General features: G+C 38.7%; 1 protein-coding gene across 3 annotated transcripts in view; it reads left to right on the forward strand.

The window, feature by feature from the left end:
- Positions 1–524: 524 nt before the first annotated feature.
- Positions 525–26,165, forward strand: part of SEPTIN7 (septin 7) — a 118,727-nt gene continuing 93,086 nt past the window's right edge. Inside the window, exon 1 of one of the 3 annotated variants that reach the window (XM_060632883.3) lies at positions 525–744. In XM_060632883.3, coding sequence (XP_060488866.1) covers positions 684–744 — 61 coding nt within the window. In that variant the 5' untranslated portion in view covers positions 525–683. Of the gene's footprint in view, positions 745–829; positions 875–26,165 lie in introns of those variants that run through there. The other 2 variants (XM_078440589.2, XM_060632880.3) reach the window with 2 other exon arrangements.

Below are 26,165 nucleotides of genomic sequence, written 5' to 3' on the forward strand. Positions count from 1 at the left end.
CAGGTCGTTATCTGGGAGTGGAGGCTTGGACGCGGCTCCCGCCCCAAGCGCAGATTCCCAATCTGGCCTCTTCCAGGGGTGCCTCTTTGCCTTACGCCAACTCCGTAAGAAGGCCCTAAGGCCAACCAGGCGGCTTCCGCAGCTCCAAAACCTGACGTGAAATTGAGCGGGGCGGCACTGACAGAGGCCATCTTTAAATCGGGCAAAACCCCACCCTCGCAGCCCACCGGTCACTCCCTCTCATCGTCCCCGGGCTTTTCACCGAGAAACGTAACGCAGTTTAACCTCAGAAGCAGTGTTGCAGGAACACGCACAGAGGCCCGACTATCCACGACCCTGGAGGTGCCAAATCCCGCCAATTTAAACATGGCGGCTAAACTTGAGCAGCAAAAGAGCAGTGATGCCAATGAAGTCATGTTCGAAATGGAGAGAGGCGGCGGGGAGGTGAGGGAGTACTCTCGCGAGATCGAAACTGGCGTCGGCTAGGCCCGGAAGCCTGTCTGAAGGGGCGGGGGCGGAGGAGGGAGCGGGATTCGGGCGAGAGCCAGTGGTGGAGTCCGCCCGCTGTCGCCTGCGTAAGCGGGGCAGCGACGCCGGGCGGCTACGCCGCGGAACCGGCGTAGGCGGCTTTGGAGAATCGGCGGGCTGCGCTGCGCCCGGGCTGGTCGCGGAGGGGGGAGGGGATGTCGGTCAGTGCGAGATCCGCTGCTGCTGAGGAGAGGAGCGTCAACAGCAGCACCATGGGTGAGTCTCAGCTTTGGGCCGCCGCGACTCAGGTCGTCGGCTCCAGACTTGGGGGGGGCTCTGCGGCCGCCAGACCGAACTGGGGTAACGCCCTGAGGCGATGCAGGGAGCAGCGGCCGGAGGAGGTGGGGTGGGCCGACTGCGGGCCCGGGGCGCGGCGACGGCGCGCCCGGGGGGAGGGGAGAAAGCGGCGGTGACAGTTTGAATTGAATGTGAAGAGAGCCGAGGCGGCGGTATTTCCTGTGCCGCGGCGGGCGGGCCAAGGGAGCCGGGAGACGTGAGCTGCGGCCTCGCTCGCCCCGCCAGAGCGGGGTCGTCTTCGCCTGGCCCGCCGGCTTCCCGCGGCCCTGTTTCCTCCCGTTGGCGGCCGCTGCACCCGCGGCGGAGCTCCCCTCGTGGGGGAGTGGGGCTGGCGAGGAGGTTGGGGACGTGTGTGCGCGCCCCGGTGAGGGTGCTGTGTGGGCCGGCCCGGGAGGGCGGCGGCGGTGAGGGAGGAAGAAGGATGCACCAGGCTGAAGCTGCGGTGGAGGCGGCGGCGGCTGCAGAGGCTCCAGCAACCGCGTCGCCTCCTCGCTCCTCCTTCTCGTCTCTCGGGGTTTCCTTTCCCCAGGCGCGGCCCCGAAGGCCAGTGGATGGCGGGCGAGGCTTGAGTGCGGAGGCTAAGGAGTCTGGTTTGGACCTAATTTTTAGGAAAAAGGGGAAAAGAACGCCAGGGAAGGGCGCCCCCCCGAGGAGTGGGAAGGGTGGGAAGGGTCGCTGGAGAAGGGAGGGGAGTTGGAAATACTGGTGATGTTTAAGAAAATTAATTTTTGAAAATATTTCACTGTTCTTAGTTATTCTCTTCAGAAACCCTTTCATTTCCTTTCCTCCCCAACGTATTGGAAAAAGAACAAGGCCATTTCATTCACATTTTCCACTCCTGAGTTCCATTCCATGCTGTGTGTATAGTAGGAAATAAGCAACTGAGATTTTTCTAATACGTTTCCATTTGCTAAGTTACATTTTGAAAGTGTCCTGTTTCAAACCTGGGTGTTTTGTTTTTCTTTTCTGTTTTTTTGTTTTGTTTTGTTTTTGTAGTGTAGGGAAGGAATTTGTGACGTCCAGGTGTTCGCTTGGTTACTGAAATAACTTACTTTTGCGAATTTATGGTTATAGTTAAACTTTAAGATTTCTTTTGGCTTTATTATTTTGATGTAATGTAAGAATACCTTTCTGAGTGCCCTTGAGTTCATCTCCCTCTCACCAAGTATATAAGCAAGTTGAGGAGGAAACTTTTTAGGCATCAAGTGTACAGGTATGGACGAAATTTATGATCTTGATAGACTGCAGGATGGTGCCTTAGCAGGATAAAAACAATTACTAAGCTAGTTACTGCTGCCTGGAACCCTATTCCTCCCAAATAGCTAGTGAAGGGGCAGCAGGGAGGGTAGGAAACAATCTTTCATCCCACCCAGCTGTTCAGTGGGTGGGGCTAGAGGAGATGGGGTTGAGCGGAGCTATGAAATAAATGTGAAAGCTACATAGATGGTTTGTATGATAGCATTGTGTCCTTCTGTGGTGGGACAACATGGTGGAGCCAGGTCCTGTTAATACAGTTCTTAAAAATACCGCATACCCTCTGAGGCTTACAGACTTGAAGCTCATAACTGGTGATGGAGATTTGTTTTATGTTTATGTCAAGTAGATTTTAATTTACAGAAAGGGCATTATATTTTTGTAATTTGGTTAAGAAGTTTTGGTTTCTGGTTTTGATTTGGAGATAAGGCATTCAGTGCATTAACTACATGAAACGTAGGGTTATCGATAGATTATGTTTCAAAAGTTTTTGTATTTGTGCATTTTCCCATAGAAATACGTAAGTCTATGCCACAACTTCTGAGCTAGCCTAACACAAGGTAGGACTCCTGACACGTTAGAGCAATTGTAATGGGTTAATGACAACACACACACACACGTAGGTAGGTAGGAGGAAGAGTTAGATCTGTGGTTTCCAAGGTCTCAATAATGGGGGGTGGTCAGATGACAAGACCAGTCAGAGTGAAGATAGTGAAGAGCAGGTTGGTTTCAGACTTTGTGTAATTTGATAATATATATATTCAGTATATATTCTATTCTGGGATTTGCCAGTGAAATATTTTGTGACAACTACCAGCTGAAAACCATGTTTTACATTTTGAGCTAATAAGCTCTCTTCAATTTTTGACAAGAGTTTGAAAGTTTTTGACTTTAACAGTTATGTATTTTACTAAATTTTGAGACAAAACCTTGTGTGTGTGTGTGTGTGTGTGTGTGTGTGTGTGTGTGTGTTTTCCCCATAACTAAATTTGGACTGTAAATGATATTACATTTATTGTACCATGACACTGATGTAGGAAAAAATGTGTTTTTGAGTACAATTTTAAGGTAGCATGATTATGGGTTGGGCTTGCCAGATGAGAGCATACTGTTAGAGACTGTTGGTCTCTATAAGCAGTGTTTTGCAGACTGCAGGTTGAGGCCTATTAATGGGTCTTGAAATCCATTTTGTGGATTTCTACTAATAATTTTTAAAAAATGAAAAGAGTTGCAATTAGTATGGATTTTGGGGGTGTTAATTTTTTTTTATACATATTGTACATTAGGTTGGGTTATGACATTTTTATTAAGAATTGTCAAGGGGCACCTGGATGGCTCAGTCGGTTAAGCGTCCAACTTGGGCTCAGGTCATGATCTCACCGTTCATGAGTTCAAGCCCTGCATCTGGCTCTGTGCTGATAGCTCAGAGCCTGGAGCCTGCTTCTGATTCTGTCTCTCTCTCTCTCTCTTCCCCTCCCCTGCTCACGCCCTGTCTCTGTCTGTCTCTCAAAAATGAATAAAAACATAAAAATTTTTTTTTAATTGGAAAAAATTGTGGAAAAAAATTAGGAAAGCACATGGAGGATGTGTAGTATGGATGAGTCAAGTCGAAGGTCTTTAAACATTATGGCAGAGTGTGGAGGTCTTGGTCTGAGAAGGGAAGACTTTAAATGCTATTAAGTCCTTGTGGCTTTTTCTTATTTTGGATTCATTTATTCTGTACTCTATACATGGAGTGTGGTTAGAGAGATCTGGGACCTCCTGCTCCTTGAGAGGATGTCCTCTCTCAGAGCCGGATAGAAACCAGGATGGGTCCCAAAAGAAGATATTATCCTTTAGTGACTGCTCTAGGCCTTAGGGAGAAATATACATATTGTTTTGTCCATTTGCATTATCAGAAATCAAGAGAGCCAAGTTTGAGTGTGAGCCTGGGGAAAGGAGCCAAGGAGGCAGTTTGGTTTGCTTTCAGTGTTGAAAGCTTTGGGCCAGACATAAAGTCCTTTTGATTTGTGCCTAGTGCAGTCCAGCTCTCCAGAGGTAGGGACTACATATAGGGATTTGAGTTCAAAGTAATAACAACAGAGAAATATAGTGTAATGATTAAGTGTGTGGGCTTTGGTGTCAGGCAGACATGGGTTTAAATCCTGGCGTTGCCACTTACTAGGTATATCAGTTAAGATATGGTTAGATTAGTGTTTTTCAAACTGATGAATGACCTTTTCTTTCTTTCCTTTTAAAATTTCCAGTCCCCTATTGACTAATATCATTGTGAAAAGTACAGCAAAATTTTTTAAAATGAAGATGAAATAAAAAGGGGAAGTACAAGTCCCAATTTTTTATTCAACCCAACAGACATAAAATTATTCTGCTATAAAAATTTCCCTTTCTGTCCTCCCAGTTTCTATACTTCTCTGATGTAAACTGATAAACAGTTCAGACTGGCTCACTGGTCCACAGACCATACTTTGAAGAGCCCTCGATTGGACCAGGTTGCTATAATAAATAGCCCTAAAAGTCTTTGTGAAGGTAGCCAAAGATGAGGTTTTGCTTGTCATTCTGAAGTTTATGTACCTTATTTTAGGCAAGTGTTTCTTTTTTTTTCTTTGATGTTTATTTATTTTTTATTTTTTTTTTAACGTTTATTCACTTTTTTGAGAGACAGAGAGAGAGCATGAATGGGAAAGGGGCGGAGAGAGGGAGACACAGAATCCGAAGCAGGCTCCAGGCTCTGCGCTGTCAGCACAGAGCCTGACGCAGGGCTTGAACTCACGAACTGCAAGATCATGACCTGAGCCGAGTCAGACGCTCAACCGACTGAGCCACCTAGGCGCCCCTGTGTTTATTATTTTTGAGATAGAATGTGCATGTGCAAGCAGGGAAGGGGCAGAGAGAGAGAGGGAGACAGGATCCAAAGCAGGCTGTGCGCTGACAGCAGAGAGCCCAGTGTGGGGCTCAGACTCACAGACTGTGAGATCATGACCTGAGCTGAAGTCAGACACTTAGCTGACTGAGCCACCCACGTGCCCCTAGGCAAGTGTTTCTTAACTTCAAAAGTGCTTGCAGGCTGAGGAGAGTAAATAAGCATCCCTTGAGGTTGGGGAGTAAAGCCTGAAGCTACTCCTGCTCACATTGTTTTGAATTTTTAAAAAATTTATTCATGTGACGTTTGCATTTTGTTTGCTTTATATGCAGTGGTAAAGAGGATTTCTCTCTCCTTACCCACCAATCTGGAAGTAAAAATGGACTCTCCTGACTCTCCTGAAGAGGTCACATGTTTAATCTCTTCTGTTTACCTCTGGGGCCACAACTGAGTTCATTTGAGAGGCAAGGCTCCAGGTCAGAATTTCACATTGGCACTGTTGTAATTTAGAGTTTTATACTTCTTTGTTTGGGGGACTGTCCTGTGCATTGTACAGTGTTTACCAGCATCCCTGTGCACTGCCCACTAGATGCCAATACCACTTCCCCAGTTGTGACCAAAAAATGTTGCAGACCTTGCCAAATGTCACAGGGTAGGGGGGGAGAATGACCCCAGATTGAGAACCACTGAACGAGGTTGATGGAGAAGCCATTGAGGGATTATAGGAGATGGAGAAGGAAGAAGTCTTTCTTAGCTATCTAGTCCATAATTATTCCTTGTAGAGCTTTCACCATAGGAATTAGGATCTTACATTAGGGATCAGAATCACCTAGGGTGAGGGTCAGCCACAGCCCCTTGTTAAAAATGCACGGACACCTGAGTGACTCAGTTGGTTGGGTATCTTCGGCTCAGGTCGTGATCTCACAGTTTGTGAGTTTGAGCCCCACATTGGGCCCTGTGCTGACAGCTTAGAGCGTGGAGCCTGCTTCTGATTCTGTGTCTCCCTCTCCCTCTGCCCCTCCCCTGCTTGCGCTCTGTATCAAAAATAAATAAACATTAAAAATAAATTTATAAAAAAAATGCAGATTGACTGGTTCCCACCACAGACCCAGTGATCCACATCTCTAAGAGGGGCCCAAGAATCTGCACTTTTAAATGTTTTCTGAACTAAGTAACTTTATTGAGGTATAGGTTTCATACAATAAAATGCACAGATTTTAAGTGTTCAATGAATTTTGGTAAATATATACACCTTGTGGCTTTTATTCCAGTCAAGATGAAGAACATTTGCATCACCCCAGAGTTTTTCTTTTTCTTAATGTTTATTATTTTTGAGAGCAAGAAAGAGCGTGAGCGGGGAGGGGCAGAGAGAGAGGGAGACACAGAATCTGAAGCAGGCTTCAAGCTCTGAGCTGTCAGTACAGAGCTTGACATGGGGCTCAAACTCATGAACTGCGAGATCATGACCTGAGCTGAAGTTGGACACCCAACTGACCGAGCCACCCAGGTGTTCCACCCCAGAGTTTCTTATGCCCCTGTGCAGTTATTCTCTACTGCTCGGTGTAATCACTGATCTGATTTCTAATATGCATAGGTGAATTAAAAAAATTTTTTTTAAAGAAATAGCTTTAATGAGATATAATTCGTATGCAGTGGATTCATTTAAAGTGGTTTTTCTCAGTATTTTTTTAAAGTCTTTTCCCCCTAACTTTTTTTTTTTTATTTTTATTTTTTAACCTTTATTTATTTTTGAGACAGAGGGAGACAGAGCATGAATGGGGGAGGGTCAGAGAGAGGGAAGACACAGAATCTGAAACAGGCTCCAGGCTCTGAGCTGTCAGCACAGAGCCCGACGTGGGGCTCGAACTCACGGACTGAGAGATCACGACCTGAGCCACCCAGGCGCCCCTCCCCCTAACTTCTTTATTGTGAAAGGTTTGAAATGTGAAGAAAACATGAAACAATAGTAAAATGATCATCTTAGTACTTTTAAAAGCATATAGATCGTGGTAGTCTTCTGGAGTTTCATAAACCGTAGGCCTGGCATAAGGCCCTGACTGTTTTTTGGAAAAATTAAAACCATTTTTTTCCAGTTTTACTTTCTTTGTAAAATATATTTGAAATATTCCTGCAGTGGCAGTTTGGGAGTTTTGTGAACTTTGTTGGTGTAACAAATACTTGACTGCCAACATGTGTCAGGCACTGCAAAATAGTAGCAATCAAGAAAGCTATGACCCATAGCCTTATAGATTTTACATAGTATTTTGTTCTCATTTCTGAAAATGCTTTTCATTCTTTGGAGGAGTTTGTATTTGTGAAATAGGTAATACAATCACTTGGTTAAAAATTCAAAAGGTTGAAAAGAGCTATGTAGTGAAATCTTTCTACTCCTATCCCTAAGTAACCCAGTTTCCTACTCCTAAGGCAACCTATTTAAGTTACTCGTTTTTTCTTCTAAAGTTGGTGACATACACAAGCAAAAAACATGTTCCTACCTTTGTCACCCATGGTAACATCAGACACACATTCTTCCTCACCTTTTAATTTTTCCCACTTAGTGTATTTTAGGTTATTCCATATCAGTGTATGAAGATCATTCTTATTCTTTTATACAGCTATATAATTCCATTATATGGATAGGCTGTGATTTGTTTAACATGTCCCTTTCTGATAAGACATTCATTTTCAGTATTTTGCTATTATAAACCATAACGTGAGTTACTTGAGACATTGATTATTTCACATTTGTTAGTATCTCAGAGCTGTTGAACCCTTTGACATGAGACATTATCAGCTAAAGTGGTAGTACTGATGTTAAGTCATTACGAGCCTAGTACTTCAACACTCAAATTCATTCAACAAACAAACACATCTTGTGCTATGTGGTGTGCACTGGGGATACTGAGTTAAATGCTGCGACAGTAGAAATTGAAGGCATGGTGATTAAGAGCTTAGGTTCTGGAGTCAGACCTGGATTCACATTTCTAAAGCTCAGCTGAACCTTGGACAAATAACAGAATTTTTTTGTTTCCTTCTTTGTAAAGTGGTAATCATAAAGTTACTGGATAATTAAATGAGAATTAAATGAGATAATAACGTCTCAAGTCCTTAGCCTCGCATATTGAGCAGATGTTAGCTTAAAAAAAAAAAAAACAACTTATCAAACTATATGGCAATTGACTATATACTTTTCTGCCTTCATTTTTAAGTTTCTTAAAGTCAAGGACTGTGTTTTGTTCACTTTTGTATTCCCTACCTGGCATTTACTTAGTAAATCATTTATGCTGTGATTTACAAATTTGTAGAGTATACAGTGAAAGTACAGAGCAAGATACCCTTTCTAAATTGGAAAAGGTAAATCTTTAAAGGTAGAAAGGAGTAATTAGGCAGAGGAGGAGGAAGGATACTTTAGGCTGAGAACTCATGGTAGTTTATGAGATAAGCAGAGATCTGGTGTTCTGTGCTGAAGGTTAAAAATATCTTTTTTATTGAAGGATTTTAAAAGGGAAAGAATGGTAACCATGAGCATCACGATGATAATTCCAGTAGGGATAGATAGAACACCGAGGTGGGGCCAGCAAATTGTGGGAGGTCCTAGGACTAAAAGATAAAGGACAGAACTAGAGTAGTGGCAAAGAGCATGAAGTGTAGGATATGGTTGCATGGTATGTGAGAGGATATAAGTGGGGAGTAATGAATCCAGAGTATCTGAGCTTGAGTAAATGGTTGATTAGTAGGTATCCTATCTGGAAATACATAATTTAAAACATGAAAGTGAGAGGCCTGGAAAACATTTAAGTATGCATGTCTGGCAGTCTCAATACTAGGAGAGACCTCTAGGATGGAAAAGATTATGGTGAATTTATTTGTGCTTTGAATTTTTACATTTACTAACTGAATCTACCATATTGAACAAAAGCTGTACTGTAAGTTTGGTCAGTAAATTTGTTGGTAATATGTTTTTTTAAGACTTAGTAATTATGGTTTGGTGAGCAGAGTTGAAGGAAATTGGAATAACATCATTTGTGTGAAATTTCAGTGTCCTTCAAAGTTAGACCGAGGTTACCAATTTCTTAAGTAGTGCTAAGATACTATTTAAAATTTTAACAGATACATTTTATAGCAGTAGTTGTTACACACTGAGGGTCATGCTGGTAGCTCTTCACACGAATAACATTTTTTATCTTTATATGTTCAAGTTGTCCATTGAGATTGTAATTGAAGTGCTTTTTTTTTCTTTTTGAGGAAGATTATGGTATGTATTGTTAACTTTAGAGACTACTGTAAATACTTTGGATGAGATCATTATTTTTGTAAGAGGACGTAACATCTATTGAAGTGCTTTCTGTTTATACTATTATTTAAGCAATCAGGGTAATTAATACCTGATTTGTTACATGTAGCAAATGAATATATTTTAGTAATGAATATATCTTCAAATGTCAACACTTTAAACCATTTTTAATTTTAAAAAGTGTAACAGATATACTTAGTTGCTTTTATGATTAATTTAAACAAATTAACCAGGAGGGGGAAAAAGTCATTAAATTATTTCAATCACTGAAAGTTAATTTGTGTTCTTTCTTAATTACATATTTTTTTCATGGTTGTAATTAGTGGTGTATTAGTGGTTAGTGGTTCTTAACCCTGGTCAGGCATTGAAAATCTTTCCAGTGCTTAGCACACTCAGAAGCCTATTAATTCACTAAGTATCAGGTGGGCCCCAGAAATCTGCATTTTAAGTATTTCAGGTAATTTTGATGAATAGTCAGAGCTGATAACCTCTGATGTGAATTATATAGTATGAGGCAATATATGTAAAAGTACTACTCTGTAAACTCTTAAATTTTATTACAAAGTCATGGTATTATTCACTTAATATTTAATATAGTTTTTGGTGTATTAATCTATATGCAGATTATTTTAATGTGTACATAGTGTTCCAATGTTGATATCCTAATTTGCATAGCCATTTCATTATTTTGAGGCATTTTTCAGTTTCCATATTTTAGATTTGTAAGTGGTATTTTAAAAAATATCTTTAAACAAACTTTTTCTGCCTTCCCTTGTTATTTTCCTAGGGTCCTAGGGTATTTGTTAGTTTAGCACCTTAAACTGGTTTTCATTTACATTTCTTATATTACTAAAGAGAGATATTTAAACTGATTAGCTTCCCTACTTTCAGTAGAATATACCGAACTTGTTAAAATCACCATCAGGAATATTTGGGTTTATGCTGTGACTTATGGGGCTATTGAATAATGCATTATGTGAATCATTTTTGTTTTATCTTTTTTGTTTTTATTTTTAATGTTTTATTTATTTTTGAGAGAGAGAGCATGAGTGGGGAGGGCCGCGGGGGGGGGGTGGGGTGGGGTTGGGGACACAGAATCTGAAGCAGGCTCCGGGCTCCGAGCTGTCAGCACAGAACTCCATGCGTGGCTAGCACCACTCACCAACTGTGAGATCATGACCTGAGCCGAAGTCGAATGCTTAACCGACTGACCCACCCAGGCGCCCCAGTCTGTCCTTGAAGTTTGTAGCTATCTAGTTTGCTGTTACAAATCTGTGTTTTAGTTGCTCAGTTTTTATTTCTCGGTTTATTTCTTTATTGAAAGTCTGCTATCAAGTATTGAGTTAGATTTCCATTTCTGGTTCCTAGTTATGTTCCTATAGGATTGATAGCTGAGTGAAAAGGAAATACATTTGAGTAGAAATGATTCTTCCATGGATGTGTAAAAAATAATGTGCAAATAGAAAAGGACTGCAAACATTCTTCATATGGTCACTGTATAATTTGCAAAGACTGTAATTGCTCAGAAGGCAGGATGGCTTGATGTCTGTTTTCTCGTTCCTGAGAAGTGAATGAGGTGAACATTTCTGTAGTGTAAATCTGGAAACATGAGAACTTGGCATGAAGGGATGAAACTAGTGATCCTAGATAGAACTAGGATCTTGTCTTAGGATTTGTATAGGAATATAAAAGTCATAATTAGAAATAGGAGTTACTTTATGAGATGCTTAATTCAGTTGTGTGCTAAAAAAATAACTGGAATGACTTAGCTGATAAGCAGATCCATCAAAAATACTTAAGTTTGTGTTTGACCTTGGTGCTATGCTGTTAAAAAGATGTAATTTTCTTTTCTTTTTTTGAAATCCTGGAATAATTTTAGACTTGCTGAAAAGTTGTAGCCCCTAACATTTTGGAAGTTAAATATTTGGTCAACAGGAGGAAATGCAGAAATAGCACCACAAGCATACAAATGCAACATGTTGTATGAGATAAATGCACTGTCAACATTAGTGCTGGCCAGGAGTAAGGGAATAAGGGAGAACTTTTATGCTTAATGCACACATCTTTATTGGAATCTTGTTGAAAGTTTTTAGGAGGGCTGGGGGGAGATTCTTTTGCTCTTTTTTTTTTTTTTTTAAAGTTTCTTCTTATTTTTGAGAGAGACCCTGCATATGCAAACAGGGGAGGGGCAGAGAGAGAAAGAATCCCAAGCAGGTTCCATGTTGTCAGCACAGAGCCTGACACAGGGCTTGATCCCAGAACCCTGACATCATGACCTGAGCCTAAGCCAGGAATTGGACACTTGACTGGCTGAGCCACCCAGGCGCCCCTCCATTGTTTTTTAATTGAAGGATGGGTGTTCTAAGTATAGTCGGTCATTAGTGGATTCCATTTAACAGATCATCAGCAAGATTCTTATTCCCTACTTTAGGCTTAGGCCCAGGTATCTGTTTTTATCAAGCTCCCCAGATGCTTCAGTTTACAGCCAAGTTTAGAAATCACTTACTTGTAACATAAAAGTCCAGAGACTTTAATAATAGCTGTCATCTATTGCACAACCACTATAATAACTATCATTTATTATACTTATTATGTGTGAGGTGCCAAATATTTCATATATACGTTACAATAACTTTATAAAGACATTATCCTGGTTTAAGGCTCAGAAAGGTTATGTAACTTACTCACCAGTGTGTAGTTCTAAGTTACAGCAGATAATGGAATTCAGGTTTCTAGCTGTATTTATACTATTACTCCCTCATTAAAAACTTAGACAATTATTTCAGGGTTTACTTGGTTGGGCTTTTTTCTTCTACTCAGATTGAGACATATTCTTTGTATTTTTGCCCCTGCTTGTGCTGTTCTTACCTTCCTTGAAGTACCATCCATCCATTAAGGAAGGCCCAGCTCAAAACTACCTATTCAGGCAGATTTTTCCCAATTATCTAAGCCTTTGATGATCTTTCCTTTTCCTTGAACTCCTGGAAGACTACTCTTTTGGTAACAGCACAGTCAATTTTTTATGTATTATTGGTTAGTTACTGTTCCTTTTTAATATTACAGAGTTTATTGGTGGGGTAGTATGGCAGTATTGCCATGTGTGACATGCTTTTTTTTTTTTTTTTTTTTAAGTTTATTTATTTTGAGAGAGACAGCATGTGAGCAGGGGAGGGGCAGAGAGAGAGGGAGAGAGAAAATCCCAAGCAGACTCTGGGCCATCAGCATGGAGCCCCGTTAGGGTTTGATCTCATGAACTGTGAAATCGTGACCTGAGCCGAGACCAAGAGTTGGATGCTTAACCGACTGAGCCACCCAGGCGCTCCATATGGCATGCTTTATTGTGCATAGTACTGATATTGAGTAGAATATTTTTTATAATGAAATATAAATTGAAAGCCTTGGTTATGGGTTAAAATTAGAATTTGGAGTTTTGAGGTATCAAATTATTTTGGTTACTTTGGTAGCTCAATAAAGCAGGCTTTTCAGATCTTTGATTTTAGAGTAAATTTATAAACATACAGATACATTTATCATAATTTATTGATGAATGAAACAGTAATTAATATAACTTGGTTTGCAATACAGTTTTTTTAAAAGTGTTTTCTTAGGAACTATATTACTCTGCTAGGGCTGCCATACCACAGATTGGGTGAATACCACAAATTGGGTGGCTTAAACAACAGACTTTTATTTTCTCACAGTTCTGGAGGCTGGAAGTAAGTTCAAGGTCAAGGTGCCAGTAGGTTTGGTTTCTTTTGAGGGTTCTTCCTGGCTTGCAGTCAGCTGCGTTCCCAGTATGTCTCCACATGGCCTTTCCTCTGTACACAAGTGGAGAGAGAGATATCTCAGATGTCTCTTCCTCTTTTTATAAGGACACCAGTCCTTTGTGATTTGAGGTCCTACTCTTAGGACCTTCTTTTTTTTTTTTTTTTTTTTTAACGTTTATTTATTTTTGAGACAGAGAGAGACAGAGCATGAATGGGGGAGGGTCACAGAGAGAGGGAGGCACAGAATCTGAAACAGGCTCCAGGCTCTGAGCTGTCAGCACAGAGCCCGACGCGGGGCTCGAACCCACAGACCGCGGGATCATGACCTGAGCCGAAGTCGGACGCTTAACCGACCGAGCCACCCAGGTGCCCCACTTAGGACCTTCTTTAACCTTGATTACGTCTTTATTTTTTATTAAATTTTTTTTTTTAATGTTTAGTTATTTTATTTTATTTTTTTAATTTTTTTTAACATTTATTTATTTTTGAGACAGGGAGAGACAGAGCATGAACGGGGGAGGGTCAGAGAGAGGGAGACACAGAATCTGAAACAGGCTCCGGGCTCTGAGCTGTCAGCACAGAGCCCGACGTGGGGCTCGAACTCACGGACCGCGAGATCATGACCTGAGCTGAAGTCGGCTGCTTAACCGACTGAGCCACCCAGGCGCCCCTTAATGTTTAGTTTTTGAGAGAGAGAGAGAGACCGAGTGTGAGCAGGTGAGGGACATAGAGAGGGAGATGGAGAATCCAAAGCAGGCTCCAGGCTCTGAGCTGTCAGCACTCGGGCTTGAACCCATGCACGGTGACATCATGACCTGAGCCAAAGTCAGATGCTTAACCAACTGAGCCACCCATGTGCCCCTTGATTACCTCTTTAAATGCCCTGTCTTCAAATGTAGGTAAGGAGTCAACACATGAACACAATTCAGTCCATAACAGGAATGGAATTTTTATTTTCCTATGTGGTGTTGTAATGTAGGTAAACGATAGAAAAATTTTTTAAAAAGATAATATTTGTGTTGATTTCATTTTATTAGGCAAGCAGTGCTATGATGAGTATCAGTTAAACATTTTATGAGTCATGGGATTAGATATTCTGACAAAAAATGGCTTTGATGTCTTTAAGAAGCTAGTTTGGGAGATACATACTAGAAATAATTTGAATTCTTTGATGAAACTGCTGTGTTATGTTCGAAGTACAGAGTTTGTGTGTATGTGTGTCGTAAGTGTGTAAGGCACAGTAGTGACTGATTAAAATGAACTAAGTTAATCCTTTGAAAATTTTGGGTATGTTTTTAATCCTTCTTGTGTTATTCCTTTGATATTTTTACAAGATCTTAGGATTGTAAGATGTATAAAGTCATTTAATTATGCAGAAAGTGCTCTCCTTTCCCCTGCAGTATACCTGTCAAGTAGCTAACTCTGCCCTGTCCAGTACTGTAACCATGAACAGAATGGCTCTTGAGCACTTGAAATGTGTCTTAGTCTGACTTGAGATTTGGTATGAGGGTACAATACACAGACGATATTGAAAAGACTTCGAAAAAAAGAATATAAAATGTCACAGTAATTTTTATATTGATCGCAGGTTAACATGTTTTGAGTATATTGAGTTAAAAATATTATTGTTACTTGTTTCTTTTTGCTTTTTAAATGTGGCTACTAGAAAATTTTAAATTGCATGTGTGGCTGTGTTGTATTTCTAATGGATAGAGCTGGTCTAGCCTGTGTTAAAAATCCACTACCTTCTTTAAAAAAAATGTTTTTTTAAATGTTCATCCATTTTTGAGAGAGAGCATGATTGGGAGAGGGGCAGAGAGAGGGAGACACAGAATCTGAAGCAGGCTCCAGGCTCCAAGCTGTCAGCACAAAGCCCAAAGCAGGGCTCAAACTCACGAACTGAGAGATCATGACCCCAGCCAAAGTTAGACGCCCACCCGACTGAGCCACCCAAGCGCCCCTAAAATCCACTACCTTCTGAGGATGCATGGTGCATCTTTGAATAGCTGTCACTATTAATTTTTTCTTCTATTTTTGTGTATATCTGAAGTCTATCTTTGATATTTGTATTCAGAAGTTCTCATTTACTCCTTGAGATCAAAAAGACAAATCTAATTTCTTTTTTTTTTAATTTTTTTAATGTTTATTTTTGAGAGAGACAGAGTGTGAGTGGGGGAGGGTCAGGAGAGAGGGAGACACAGAATCTGAAACAGGCTCCAGGCTCTGAGCTGTCAGCACAGAGCCTGACATGGGGCTCTAACCTACGGACCGTGAGATCATGAACTGAGCCGAAGTCAGACAACCCAACCAACTGAGCCACCCAAGCGCCCCTAGTTTCTCTTTTTAATATTACTATTAACAGTCTGGACACAACTTTCTCAGTCTTTTGTAGAGAATTTGTCTTCACATTTTTTTTTTTTTTTTTTGACAACGTTTGTATGACAGGGGGTTGTATCTCTCCAACCATTGTTATTACTCCCTTCTAAACTTTGTTCATTTTGTCCATATCTCTGCTGATACCAGGAACTGGGTATCATGTGATCTTAAAATTATAGATCAGAATAAATCTATCTTTTTTTCTACATGCTATATAAGTCTGTTAATGAGGCCTAAAGTTAAATTACTTTTTAGGGTGCCTTTAGTTTCTTATTGACCTATGGGCATAATGTCAACTAAGATGTTTCTGTCTTTGCTTCTTGTGCTATTGTTTTATCTTTCTTCTTCAACACTTTTTTTAAAGAGGAGATTGTTGGTTGATAGGTGAAATGTGTTCTACCTTATACTACATTTGTGGTCATGTTTTATAGTTCTGAATTAATCTGAAATTTTGTCTTCAGATTCCAGTTTGGGGTGGGGAAAAATGACATGGTTTGTATCCAAGTATTTCTATATTAATTTCATTTAGATTTTGAGTGTGTCAGATAAAGTATTTATGTTTCTCTGCATTTATCATCCCCAGGTTTGACAAGCAAATCTTTTATGTTTTTGTGTAGAATAATGTTATCTGGGTTTAATTAAGGATGGATCCTTGTGGTGTATAATTATGCTGAAGTTGACATACATCTAGTCAGCTATTAATCCACCTTATTTTAGCATTCCAACCTTTTTTTTTCTCTGTCTTGCTCATGTTCACATCATGATTGAAATCTTGTGAGAATTCGCGCCTATGATTTTTTCCTTTGCAGTCTAATGAACTTGTCAGAAATGGAAAATAAAGAACATATGACTTAACCTATTAAGAAAAATCCATACTAGGGCGCCTGGGTGGCTCAATTGGTTAAGCGTCCAACTTCGGCTCAGGTCATGATCTCACAGTCCGTGAGTTCAAGCCCTGCGTCAGGCTATGTGCTGACAGCTCAGAGCCTGGAGCCTGCTTTGGATTCTGTGTCTCCAGCTCTCTCTGCCCCTCCCCTGCTCATGCTGTGTCTTTCTCTTTCCTTCAAAAATAAATAAACATTATAAAAAAGAAAAACCCGTACTGAGTTGTGGTTAACATTACTTCATTTTCTTTCTATGTGATCCTTTTGCTTTTTGTTTTAATGGAAATGCTTCAAGTTATTTAATAATAACTTGGAAGATAGAAGATTGTATGAAACCAAATTACTTCCAAGTCTAATTTGCAGAATGTCGCCTATATTAAAATTTGGATATATTTCCTTTTTGGCATTTTTTTTTTTTTTTTTTTTTGTAGACTTTTAAAAAAACTGTAATGATTGTGGCACATTTTGCTTGGGTAAGTCCATAGGTTAAGTCATAGATATATCTATGCTTAACTTTTAAAGAAATTGTCAAGCTATTTCCCAATATAGTTGCAACATTTTATGTGCCCATCAACAGTGTATAAGAACTCTAGTTACTTCACATACTCAGCAACACTTGGGATGGTCACTTTTATTAATTCTAGCCATTCTAGTAGAATTGTAGAGATACCTCATTGTGATTTTAATTTGCATTTTCGTAATGACTCATGATTGTCCAGGTCTTAAGTGCTTATTTGCCAACCATAGATCTTTGGGGGTCTGTTGAAAGCTTTGGTCCATTTTTAAGTTGGGTTATTTGTCTTAATTGACTTGTATATTTTAGATACTGGTCCTTTGTTAAACTAGTCCTTTGTTTCTCATTATAGTTTTTATCCACTGTCAATAATTTTTGTTTGTCACAATTATTATTGTACAGTTAGCCCTACTATGATTTTGTTTTCATGTTACTACATTTTTAATTGGAATTCTTTTGTAAGAAACAACTATTTTGTCTCATGTTTATTTATTCAGTTATTTATTAATATTGGTATGAACAAAGGAAATTAATTTTATCAGTTTTATTGCTCAAATTGTCCTGGATTTGACCATTGGTAGCTCTTTCAGTTTGGCTCCTATTCATCCTTTCAGCATGCCTTATCAGTTTTGGGGAGCATTTCCTTACTCTCTGGTTGATCTTGTATTTTCCTACCTAAGCCCTTGAATCAATCACTTCTCCAAGGAGTCTAGTTTCTTTTTGTTTGAGAATGGTGTTTAGAAACCAACTTCTGAGCACTGAAAGTTTTCAGTGCTATTAGGATGTCATTGCTTCTAGGTGTTTCAAGCAGATAGATCTAGGAAATTGTATATTTATATATACCTAAACCTCCATATTCATATGTACCTATGTGTGTGTAAATATATGTGTGTGTGTGTGTGTGTGTGTGTGTATTAAAAAATGAGGAATTAGTACTGATAAACCAGTTCCAGTGCATTAACACAAGGTTCAGTCTAGCTTTTTTCTTTTCCTTATTTGTAACTCCTTTCTTCAACAGTGAAAAACCTGGCTCTCATCCACAATTTATTATGTATTTGATTCTGGTGTATTTGTAACTGTATTTTCATTACTTTATAGATATATTTGCTTACTTGACTATAGTCTTTGTGTAAGCTTTTAAACTTTAGTCTTAAACTATACAGTCAGAATATTGTTTTCTAAAATTAACTTGTGTTCTTTTCTTTCTCACCATGTTCAGTGAAGTTATGTTATTCATTTGAAATACAGTTTCATTTGTTACTGTTTCCATTTTGAGCTCTTCTCTTCTCTTTGCTCATTTGGATTATTTTTTATTGGGATATGTGAAACATTACTATGGTGTTAATAGTCAACTCTGTGATAAACAGTATGTCGAGAAGTATCTCGTGAGTATGTCTCACCTCTCATCCCTTTTACCCTATTCTCATTTCCCCTGTCACTTTCCCATCCACGTGTATGTGTAACCAGTGTCATTAGTTTCCAGTTTAGTTTCTTCCTATCTTTTTGCACAAATGAGATACATGTAAGAAAGAGATAAACAAGTTACATATGAAAGGTAGTATATTGTAGACACTGCATACCTGGTTCTCTAACAGCTTTATTAAGATACAATTCACATGTGCCACTAAAGTTCACCCCTTTATATTGTACAGTTCTGTTGTTTTGATATATTCAGAGAGTTGTGCAGGAATCCTGCTATCTACTTTTAGGACATTTTCATCAACCCCAAAAGAAACCATGTACCTATTAGCAATTACTACTGCATTTGCTTTGCTTCCCAGGTTTTGGCAACCACCGATCTATTTTCCATCTTTATAGATTTGCCTATTGTGGGCATTTCATACAAATGGTATCATACAGTACTTGGTGTTTTGCAATTAGCTTCTTTCACTTAGCATGATGCTTTCAAGATGTTGTAGCATATATTAGTACTTTGTTCCTTTTTATTTTTGAGTAATATTTCATTATATAGATAATACCACATTTTGTTCATCCATTCAAAAATTGATGGGGATTTGGGTTCTTTCTACTTTTTGGCTGTTGTGAATAAAGCTGCTGTGCATATTTAAGTACAAGTTGTGTGTGGACTTAACGCTTCCACTTCTCTTGGATGTATACCTGGGAATGGAAATGCTGGGTCATCAGGTAACTGTATGTTTAACTTTTTGAGGAACTGCCAGTCTCTGCCAAAGCATGTGGCATTTTACATTCCTGCCAGCAACATTTGAGGGCTTCCATTTCTCCACATCTCTGTCTACACTTAACATTGTTTCTCTTTTTTATTTTAACCATCTTAGGTGTGAGGTACCGTCATTGTGGTTTTAATTTGTATTTCTCTAATGGCTCATGATATTAAGCATCTTTTTTGAGTGCTTATTGGCAACTTGTATATCTTCTTTGGAAGAATGTCTTTTTGAGTGCTTTACCCAATTTTTAATCAGGTTGTCTTTTTATTTGTTTTATTATTAAGAAACCATTCCTAATTCAAGGTCATGAAGATTTATGACTGTTTTCTTCTAAGAGTTTTATGTATCTTGATCTTACATTTAGGTCTTTGATCCATTTTAGTTTTTAAAAAATGTTTATTTATTTTGAGGGGGGAGGGGTGGGAGATGAGAGAGAGAATCCTAAGCAGGCTCTGCACTGTCAGCGCAGAGCCCAATGCAGGGCTCAGTCCCATCAACTGCAAGATCATGATCTGAGCCAAAATCTAGAGTCAGATGCTTAACTGATTGAGCCACCCAGGCTCCCCTGATCCATTTTGAATTAACTTTTGTATGTGGTGTGAGGTGGGTATCCAGTTTCATTCTTTTGTATGTGAATATCCAGTAGTCCTAGTAGCATCTTTTGTTGAAAAAACTGTTCTTTCTCCATTAAGTTGCCTTAGCAACTTGTAGAAGAATAGTTGACCAAAAATGTAAGAGTGTATTTCTGGACTGTCACTTGTAGTCCATTGACTTGTGCGCCTGTCCTTATAGTTGTACCATGCTGTTTTGATGACTATAACCATGTAAATGAGTTTTGGAACTAGGAAGTGTGGTACCTCTAGCTTTGTTTTGTTTCCAGATTGTTTGGCTATCCAGTCTCTTTTGAATTTCCACATGAATTAGAGGGTTAGTTTGTCAGTTTCTACGAAGAAACCAAATGGGACTTTGATAGTCTTGGCCTTGAATTTGTAGAGTATTGCCTTCTGAACAAATTGTCTTATCTATGACTGCAGGATACTTTTCATTTACTTAGACCTTTAGTTTTTTTGAACAATGTTTTACAATTTTCATTGTGTAATATTTGCTCTTTTGTTAGATTTATTCCTGTTTTTATTTTTGATGGTATTACAAATGGATTTTTTTTTAAGTGTCATTTTGGGTTGGTTTTTGCTAGTGTATGAAAATGTAATTGGTGTTTGTATATTCATCTTGCTTCCTGCAACTTTGTGAGTGTATTTGCACACGTGCGTGTGCACACATGTGTGTATGTGTGTGTTTTAGTGGATTCGCTAAGGTATTTTATTTATAAGATCATATCATTTGTAAGTAGAAATAGTTTTACTTCTTCCTTTCCAATTGGGATGGCTTTTATTTTTCTTGCCAAGTGCCTTGGCTTGAACCTCCAGAACAGTGTTGAGTAGAAGTGGCACTAGACATCATTGTATTGTTCCTGAAGAGTGAAAGCATTTAGTCCTTCACTGCTAAGTATGATGTTCACTGTGGGTTTTTCTTAGATGTGCTTTATGAGTTTGAGGAAATTCCCTTTTATGCCTAGTTTGTTAAGTGTGTTTATCATGAAAGGATGTTGAATTTTTGCCAAGTGCTTTTTTTGTGTATTGGAGATGATCATGTGTTTTATTGTTATTGCTTTATTTAGTTAATATGGTGTATTACTTTGGTTAATATGTAGAACCAACCAGTGGATGAGTTCCACTTGTATGGTGTATAATCATTTTTATATTGCTGGATTTGGTTTGCCCGTATTTTATTGATATTTTTTTTTTGTAAGGACATTGGTCTGTTGTTTTCTTTTGAGGTGTTTGTCTGATTTGGTATCAGGGTAATGTTCTGTCCTCTTTTGTTTCTTGGATTAATTTGTGAACAATTGGGCAGTCTTTAAACCTCTGATAGAATTCACTAGTGGAGCCATTTGGACTTGGGCATTTCTTTGTGGGAAGATTTTGGATTACTAATGTAATTTCTTTATTTTTTATAGGACTTAAGATTTTTCTATTTCTTCTTTAGGTAGTTTATGTCTTTCTAGGAATTTTTGCATTTCTCTATGTTTTCCAGTTTGTTGGCATGCGCTTGTTCATAGGTTTCCTTATAATGTTTTTTTTTTTTTTCTGTAAGGTTAGTAGTGATTTGCCCTCTTTCATTCTGACTTTAGTAATTTGAGTGTTCTCTAGTTTTTTTCTTGATTAGTGTAGCTAAGGTTTGTCAAAGTTTAATCTTTTCAATGAGCCAACTTATGGTTTGGTTGATTTTCTTTATTTTCGTTATATTTATTTTTATTTCTGCTCAAGTCTTCATTTCTGTTTGCTTTGCATCTAGTGTGTTCTTTTTTTAGTTTTTTTGAGGTGAGTGTTAGGTAATTGATTTGAGATCTTCTCTTTTTAATATAGGCATTTACTACAGCTATAACTTTTCCTTTAAGTTCTGAATTAGGTGCATTCAGTAAGTTTTGGTATGGGGGGTGTGTGTGTGTGTGTGTGTGTGTGTGTCTATGTTATTACTTATCTCAACTTTTCCGGTTTCCTTTAAAATTTCTTCTTTGACCCATTGGTCACAGTGTAGTGTTTAACTTCCACAGATGTCATTTTTTCAATTTTCTCCTGTTATTAATTTATAAATTAATTCCTTTGTGGATGAAGAACACAGTAGCTCATTTCAGCCCTTTAAAATTAAGACCAAAATGTCTAATATATGGTCTGTCCTGGAGAACATTTCATGTGCATGTAGAATGTATTTTGCTGTTGTCAGATGCAGTGTTGAGTCTAGTTGTTATGTTTAGGTCTTCTGTTTCCTTGTTTATCTTCTGTGTACTTATTTTACATATTTTGAAAATGAGGTATTGAAGTTGAGCTATTGTTGAATTCTCTTAATTGCCCCTTTCGTTTTGTCAGTCTTTGATTTGTATATTTTTGGACTCTGTTTTTAGGGGCACGTATGTTTATAATTGTTATACCTTCTTGATAAATTGATGTTTTAATCTTTGTGGTAACAATTTTGTCTTAACGTCTGTGTTGTTCCCACTCCAGCTCTCTGTTTTTTTTTAAATCCTTTTTATCTCAAGCTGGTTGTGTCTGTGATTCTAAAAAGTTTTTTTTGTTGTTGTTGTTTTGTTGTTTTGTTGTTTTTTGTTTTTGTGCACCATATAATTGGATCACGGTTTTTTTTTTTAAATTATTTTAACGTTTATTTATTATTCAGAGACAGACACAGAGCGTGAACAGGGGAGGGGTAGAGAGAGGGGAGACACAGAATCTGAAGTAGGCTCCAGGCTCCAAGCTGTCAGCACAGAGCCCGATGCAGGGCTCGAACTCACGAACTGTGAGATCATGACCTGAGCCCGAAGTCAGTCGCCTAACCAACTGAGCCACTCAGGTGCCCCTGGATCACGGTTTAAAATGTGTTCAGCCAGTATTTGTTTCTTTATTGAGTGTTTAATATGTTTCATTTACTCTGGGTACTGAAAGGTGAGATTTATATCTGTCATTTTGCTATTTGTTTTCTGTATATCTTATGTCTCATCAGAATCTCTCGTTCTGTTTATTTAATTTTTTTCTTTTTCTATTTCTGAGTTACTTCTTTTTTTGTTATTGTTGTTAAGCAGATATTTTCTAGTGTACCATTTTAATTCCCCCCACCCCCGTACTTCTTTCTATATTCTTTTGAGATTGTGTGTATGTCTGGCAGGAGCATTGTCCTTGGGATTATAGTTAATATCTGAATTTGTAACATTATAATCTGGGTCATTATAGGGACTCCCATTATATATATGTTGGTATGTTTGAGTATGTTCCACAGTCTGTGGTTCTGTTCATTTTTTCCCTTCATTCTGGTTTGTATCTTTTCCTTAGACTTGGTTAATGTTATTTGACCTATCTTCAGATTTGCGGATTCTTCTGCTAGCTCAGATATGTTGTTGAGCTTCTCTAGTGAAGTTTCATTTCAGTTGTACTTTTCAACTTGAGAATTTTTGTTTAGTTCTTTTTAATAATGTCTCTTTATTGATATTTCCCACGTTGTTCTCATACTTTCTTTCAGTTTTTTTAGACATGGTTTCCCTTAGTTCTTTTAACAGATGTAAAATAGCATATTTAAACTCTTTGCCTAATGTCTGGATTTTCTCAGGAAATAGTCTTTATTGATTGTAACCCCCACTCCTCCCCCCCTCTCCCCCCCCCGTATATGGGACATTCTTTTTGTTTTGTTTTTTTTGACATGTTTCATAGTGTTTTGTTGAAAACTGGACATTTTATTTTTATTTTATTATTTTTTTAAATGTTTATTTATTTTTGAGAGAGAGAGTGAGACAGAGTGTGAGTCGGGGAGGGCCAGAGAGAGGGAGACAGAATCTGAAGCAGGCTCCAGGCTTTGAGCTGTCAGCACAGAGCCTGATGCGGGGCTTGAACTCACGGACTGTGAGATCATGACCTGAGCTGAAGTTGGACGAAAACTGGACATTTTAAATAATACAACATGGCAATTCTAGTCAGATCCCTCCCAGGGTTTATTATTGCTATTTGTTGTTTGTTTAATGACTTTCCATAAAGTCTGTTTTCTTTTGCCATGTGTTGTCACTGAAGTCTCTGCTTATCTTTGTGGTTATATGTGGAGTCTTCCAGGGAAACATCAGATAGGCCAAATAATGATAGTTCTTTGGGAATGGGGCTTTAAAAGAGCCTGTTCTGCCTCCTCAAGTTTCTGTCAGGATGCTGATTTTTGCCATGATTGTGTGCTGTTGGTTTTCAAGGGTACTGTGGAGCTGGGAGGGGAGATGAGAATGGGCAAGTTATTTAGGTTCAGCCCTCTTTTTTTTTTTTTTTTTGAATAAGCACTCTGGACTGCTGCACACCTTTTGTTAATTTCCAGAGTTCTGAAGAAATTGATTTTGACCATTTTTTCATTGCTTTTAAAGGAACGAATTTTCTGAGATCTTTACCTTGCCAGTTTCTGTACTCTTACTGCAGTCTATAACCTTTTAATCGTTTTCCAGTGTGCACACAAAGGAATGTTTAAAGGTACATAATACCATGTCATCTATTTAATAGTTTTTCCACTCAATATGGTATTGATTGTCATGTATTCTTATGAAACTTGTAATGCATGGTTTTTTGCCTATGGGAATACCATGATACATTGTTTCCTTCACTTCTTTTTGGAACTTAGTTTTCACAATTTTTCATTATCATTAACTATTTTGTTGAATGTTCTTTTAGCTAAATGTTAAATATATTCTCAAAATTATAAAGTGTGGAAGTGGAATGTGTTGTCTGGGAACATGAAAATTTATCCTTTTGATTTGCAAGACCAGATTGCTCTTCAGGGAAATGGTTTGAATATATATCCCACCAGTCATGTAGGAGAGTGCTTATTTGCCGGCATCCTCACCCAGTACTGGGTACCATTGTTATTTCATTTTTGCTCTCCAGTAGGTCTTTTGGCATGATGAAAATGTTTTATATCTATGAAATGTTCTATATCTATATCTAGTATGGTACCCACTAACCACATAGATTCTGAGCATTTGAAATGTGACTAATCCTAAATGAAGTGTGCTGTATTGCAAAGATTACTACAAAAGAAAAGAATGCAGAACAAGGGATAATGTGAAATGAATCATAATCATTTTTATATTGGTTGCGTGTTAAAGTAATGTTGTATATCACTGGTTAAATAAAACGTGTAATTAAAGTTAAACTCACCTTTTTGACTCTTACTTCCTTAATGTGTTTGGTGGAATATTTACAATTGTATATGTGATTTACTTTATATTTTTATTAGATAGTGTTGATCTGGACTCTAGACCATTTTTCCTTTAAAGCTATTTAACAGCAGCATGTTCTCACCCTTTTAAAATTTGTCACTTTCTATTTATTCATTGAGGATGGCAGCAAACATTCAGTTTTCCTTTCCTTCCCAAGGTCTGTCATTGTTCTGGGGCATTTTAGTGCTCGTGTGTAAAGCTCATTCAATAATTCAGCTTCACAATTTTGGGATTGTGCTTGGGCCATCATTTAAATGGCCCCATGTGGTCATCATCTCAAACTTCTGTTCCACCTCTAAAATCTTCATTGTATAGCCCATTCTAACAATAGCTTCACATTCTTTTAGCTCTCTCACTTGTTTCTTACCTTCCATCCTTGACCCTCTTCATTTTTGTCACTTAAGCTATACTTATCAGTTCCCTTGATCCCCTGTACTTTTCTGCATATTTTCTGCAAAATAACAATTCTCAATGATTCCTACAGTTTATTGGCTTATATTTTAAGCTGCAGATTGCTACTGGACAAGAAGATCCTATGGCTTCACGGATACATTTACACAGATTTGTGGTCTTTAGCTTTAATCTGTGTATAGAATTGCTTGGCTGCCTCCTATGGAATCCTAGTCTTTCTTGATAGTCTGTGGTTGCTAATTCAAATCTTTATCTCTTAATATTCCCTGGTCCTCCTCTCCTCAGTTAGGATTAAAGCATCATTTTCTTTGGACCTTAGAGAAAATCTCACCCTTTATTCCAGAACATTATCTGTATCCTCACTTACCTTTCTTCAGCCAGTTGTCTACTTAATCTTTTCTTTAAAAAAAAATTTTTTTTTGGGGGGGGGCGCCTGGGTGGCTCAGTCGGTTAAGCGGCTGACTTCGGCTCAGGTCATGGTCTCATGGTCCGTGAGTTCGAGCCCCGTGTCGGGCTCTGTGCTGACAGCTCGGAGCCTGGAGCCTGTTTCTGATTCTGTGTCTCCCTCTCTCTGACCCTCCCCTGTTCATGCTCTGTCTCTCCCTGTCTCAAAAATAAATAAAACGTTAAAAAAAAAAAATTAAAAAAAAAATTTTTTTTTTTAAATGCTTATTTTTGAGAGAGGAGAGAGCATGCGCGTGCGAGAGCATGAGCAGCGGAGGGTCAGAGAGAGAGGGAGACACAGAATCCGAAGCAGGCTCTGGGCTCTGAGCTGTCAGCACAGAGCCAGATGTGGGACTTGAACTTATAGACCTCGAGATCGCGACCCGAGCCAGTGTCAGATGTTCAGCCAACTGAGCCACCCAGTCACCCACACTGGATCTTTTCTATTAACATTTAAACAGGGGCAATTATCTCTCTCTTTTTTCCATACAACCCCCTCCCTTGACCCTGTGTTATTCTTCAGGTTCTACCTTCTTGTTCTTCATAGATAACGCAT

The sequence above is a fragment of the Panthera onca genome, chromosome A2 (genome assembly GCF_046562875.1).
Source record: "Panthera onca isolate mPanOnc1 chromosome A2, mPanOnc1 haplotype 2, whole genome shotgun sequence".
NCBI lineage: Eukaryota > Metazoa > Chordata > Mammalia > Carnivora > Felidae > Panthera > Panthera onca.